Consider the following 4,424-nt stretch of genomic DNA (forward strand, 5'->3'; position numbering starts at 1 on the left):
CGTGGCCTTGTCTGAAGACGGGGGCAGCGCAGCTACCGGCACGAACGCAACCTGGCCAGAATAGCGCGTTACGGGAACGTACCCGGCTCAGCTCCCGGAGCCCAGAATGAGAAAAACTTGGCTGTTTATTAAGTCTTTGTATTTTGTTCTTAAGGGGAAGAAAAAAAAACCAAACCCAAAACTCAGGCAGTGCAAATGTATTTCTTCAAATAGATTCTGATTATCATAATTTTTCATCAAAATACACACATCTGAATTAGGATGAAGTATATTCACAATCGTATTTGCTCTTTCTGTAACTGCTGCCGCCTTAAGCATCTAACAGTGTTTTACAAACAAGCCTCAGAATATTCTTCTTACGTAGGAAAGAATTACCCTAATGCCTCAGCTCTCTGAAGTCCAAAATTTGGTTCTGCTGACACCATCTATTCTTTAGTGATAAAAAAATAAAAGAATTTTAATTTCCCGGTCCTTTATTTTAAACAACATTTTCTATCCCTCTTCTCTATAACCCTAAGGAGAATAAATAACACAAACCAACTTAAATAATAAAAAATCTGATCATAATTTTGGTTTTTTGTATTGTTCATATGCCATCATATTTTCTGAGTGAAAAGTAAGCTATCAACTGTATTTTCTTCATATAGTACTTCAGTTAAAAAACCCGTAAATTCTACAAATTATTTCTGCCTTGATACTTCCTACACAGTCATCCCTATCTTAACACTAAAATTTAGCCAACTGGAAATCTCTCATTTTAAACAAATACCACCCAATAATTTGCCTATATATTCATAATGATACTTGAGCAACTGATGCAACAGATGGATGCAAAGGATGCACTGATTTAACTGAAGCAGATTTTTTTTTTTTTATAGTTCTATAATCCTAAGCACTGAAACCAAAAATGTAATTGTATAACATACATTGAAACTAAAAAACGGTTGGAGAAGACATTCTACATTTTCAAGGTATTTAAGTACATAAAAGTTACTACCAAATCCATAAAAGGGCGCTAGGTGGTATGTTTCAAGGTATACCAGCACCAAGCAGATCTGATGTTTTCCTACAACAGACCCAAAATTCCTCGTTCTGGAGCTCTACTGACAAAGCAGGCTCTGTCTGCATAGTCCTGTCATGCACAGTCTAACTCTACAACTTAGATTCCAAAAAACTTATTTTTTTGGTACTTATTACCAGCTTGCAACTTCGAAAATTCTCCCTTCCTAGCCAGCTCCATCCCACCCCTCCTTACCCTGACCCGCTCTCCACTAGGAACTCCCCGTTGTTCTGTAGAATCAGATGGTGAGGCACCAGACTCCCTACAAGACATATGGATAGTTAAGGTTCTGCCTGTAGAAGGCTATGACTCAAGTAATTTGTGTAGAAACTGAAATTTCATGGGCTGAAACTAGAATTTTCTTTGTACTGGCTTACCTCATTCTCCTTGAATGTGTACTGTATCTTGAGAGTGTCCATGGCTCTGATCATCGCTTGCATTGCAGTAAATATGTTTTGGTAAACCAGTTTTGTGAAGCTTTTCCTGTCCTCTTCTGTGTAACCTGATCCATGAATAATCCTCATTTGTTTAATGAACGTACTCTTGCCACTTTCTCCTGTGCCTGGGGGAGGGGGAAAGAGGAGAGAGACAAAAAGCATTGTATTTGCAAATCCTGGCAGTTGAGAATATTTGTAAATACACGTACAAGGATGTGCACCATATCTGAGCATGCATAAGAGACACCATTAACTGTAGTATCATCTCTGAATTTTCCATTCTCCATAATCTATATTGTTTTAGTCAAAATATTTGTATTTCTGCGTTTGGGAGGGGTTTTTTGGTCAAAGATCTATATATAAGTATCTTATCATAATACGTCCTACAATGTTTAAGCTAAGCATCCTGTAGGTAGAAGTCAGACTACAAAATAAGCATGGTACGTGAGTACAAAAGGAAGAAATTTTGTTTGTGTAAGGATCAAATTCCTCAACACTGAGAAATTTGTACAAAGTTTATGCACCATTTACACCTTAACAATAAAGCCTGCACTAATCCTGAATTTGGGGAAGAATTTTATCATTACACCACATTATGTAGTTTCACATTTCTACCAATTCTTACATAAATACTGATTGAAAACATGCTAAGTGAAATTACGAAAAATGCATTCATTACTGTCAGCTACTCTGGGAATTACTGGTTCTATTCAAAAAAAACCCTAACAAACATATTATAAAGTCATATATGAACTGACATCATTCATGTAATATTTTGCATGTACATATTGCTTTAAGCCCATTTACAGGACATAACAGTGTATTTCCTAACATTTTTCAGGACATAAGCCTTGTTCCTCTGTTCTTTCCTATTAGCCTTACAACAGAAAAATGTCTGCACTGACTCATATCAAGGGTCCATTCAGGCAGTGTCCCGTCTCCAACCAAGTTGTAACTGGTAGCCAAGAGACAAGTAAAAAGAGGGGCCCAGATACATGACACTTCCTCCACAAAACTCTCTCTGCATCTTAAAGGTTAGGATTGAGCATTCAGCTGATGATGTTCTAAGCTACCTATTTGGTAGCCCTACTGTACCACTCAAGTACTTGGGCAGGTCTCTCCTTAAAGCCATGGAAACTTTTTGTGTCCTCAACACATTTTAGTAAGGAGTTTCAGAGCTTTATCACCCGTGATACGTCATTTGTTCTGAGCCTGGATCCATCAGCTTCATTTTGGTTCTCGTATTCAATAAATCTTCCCCCCCGCCTTCTCCACACTCTCTTGATTTTATACACCTCTATCATACTGGGTTTATGTGGCAAGGTTTTGAATCATTACTGCCAAAATATGGAACACAGATTCTACTGACTAGGTCAAGAGACAGAATATTCTCAAAAGGTGAGATGGAAATACATTAGTTAATGTCACATATTTATCCTCCTTCCAGTCACTTCAAGCATTCATTTTTTTCCCTCTGTTTTCAACTACCGACTGCCACGTAGGTAAGTGTTGCCTACCCAAATCCACTTTCTCAATTAAAAGAAATATTGGAATTTTGCCAGTTAATTTAAGGAGTAAAACATTATATCTGTTTTGGCCATTGTCTCTTTTGTCCTCAACTCCTCCTTTGCCTGTCAGCTTTATTTTCCAAGTCTAATATCTCAATTCTTTATGGAGAAAACAAGTTATTAAAACAAACAAACAAACAAACAAACCCAAACCCCCAAATGACACAACTTTATGCTTATTCTCTTAAGGACTTTGTGTGTGCAACTTCATTACATAAATGAGCAGACTGTGAGTACAGCCACAGCAAAACTAGAAGGCTGTAATTGCTAAGGACAGAGCAAAGGTAACTAACTAGTTTTGCTAACCATAGCACCATTAAGAACAACACAACGGCAGCTTTGGCAGAGGTGATAAAGCCTACTGTAAATCCTGGATCCACACTTGAGCAGTTCAAATGACTGAGATCCGGGTTGCTCTTCACCATTATCAGCTCTCAAATGGCAATGATACCTTCATCTACAGTGTAGACCTGTCCATGTGTTCACTTCCACTTGCCTTACATGAACAGATGTAGCTCAGTTAGTAAGCAAATATATTTCATCTGTTGCTGCATGACAACAGGTTTCACTCTTGTCCTGGCAGCTGTGTCTCACTCAACAGCTCTGGTGCTGACAAGGGCCAAGTCACTGGATATCTGTATGAGTAAGCCCCTGGTCCCAGCAGAAGCAAGAGAAGTCCGTTATCACCTTCCCAATTGTCCCTGTTCTCAAGCATGATAAACATGATGAAGTCAAAATGCCATAAGTAAAACAAAAAAGTGAGGTACAGGGTCATAAAAGTAATGTTTGATGCCATCTTTAGACCAGAATCTAGTATTAAACCTCTTCTCCAGTTATGAGTGGCCACTAGAAAAGGTTCACTGACAGAATCTTGTTTATAGCTATAGCTGACTTATCAGCTCTGTAAAACTCAGTAGCCTCAAGCCTCTGCTCTCAAGCCTCTATGACAGGCCATATTTCTGACTCTCTTTAAAGAAAAATAGCTACTTTTATTAAGAAAAATAGCTATTTCATGGGCAGAATTAATTATGAGAAGATACCAACATTTAGTAATTAAATGAGATTTGCTGCTTGCATTAAAAACTAAACTATATTTAAACAGGATCTGCAGTATTTTGTAATTGCAGTTGTTAGGCTTGTTCAACTGGCAGAAGGAAACATCTTTCTGTAACTGCAGGATTAACAGCTTGATACGCAAAACTAAATGGTGCTAGTGTGCAAATGTGGACATAACAAAAATGGCTTTCAAGTAAATAATCCTGACTTACTGAAAATTTATAAGGTTAGAGCAACAAAAATTTATGTTTTTAAAACGAACAGAGGTGGAAAAATTATACAGAATGAAATTCTGTTTATTTC

At 37.5% G+C, this 4,424-nt stretch overlaps 1 protein-coding gene across 2 annotated transcripts in view; it reads right to left on the reverse strand.

Annotated features, from left to right (window-relative positions):
• GNA14 (guanine nucleotide binding protein (G protein), alpha 14) overlaps positions 1-1,584 on the reverse strand; it is a 43,899-nt gene extending 42,315 nt beyond the window's left edge. Inside the window, exon 1 of one of the 2 annotated variants that reach the window (XM_009328100.1) lies at positions 1,438-1,584. In XM_009328100.1, the coding sequence (XP_009326375.1) occupies positions 1,438-1,584 (147 nt within the window). Of the gene's footprint in view, positions 1-1,429 lie in introns of both variants that reach the window. The other variant, XM_009328099.1, reaches the window with a different exon arrangement.
• Positions 1,585-4,424: the final 2,840 nt, after the last annotated feature.

This window comes from Pygoscelis adeliae, unplaced genomic scaffold, assembly GCF_000699105.1.
Source record: "Pygoscelis adeliae isolate BGI_AS28 unplaced genomic scaffold, ASM69910v1 Scaffold45, whole genome shotgun sequence".
Taxonomy (NCBI): Eukaryota; Metazoa; Chordata; class Aves; order Sphenisciformes; family Spheniscidae; genus Pygoscelis; species Pygoscelis adeliae.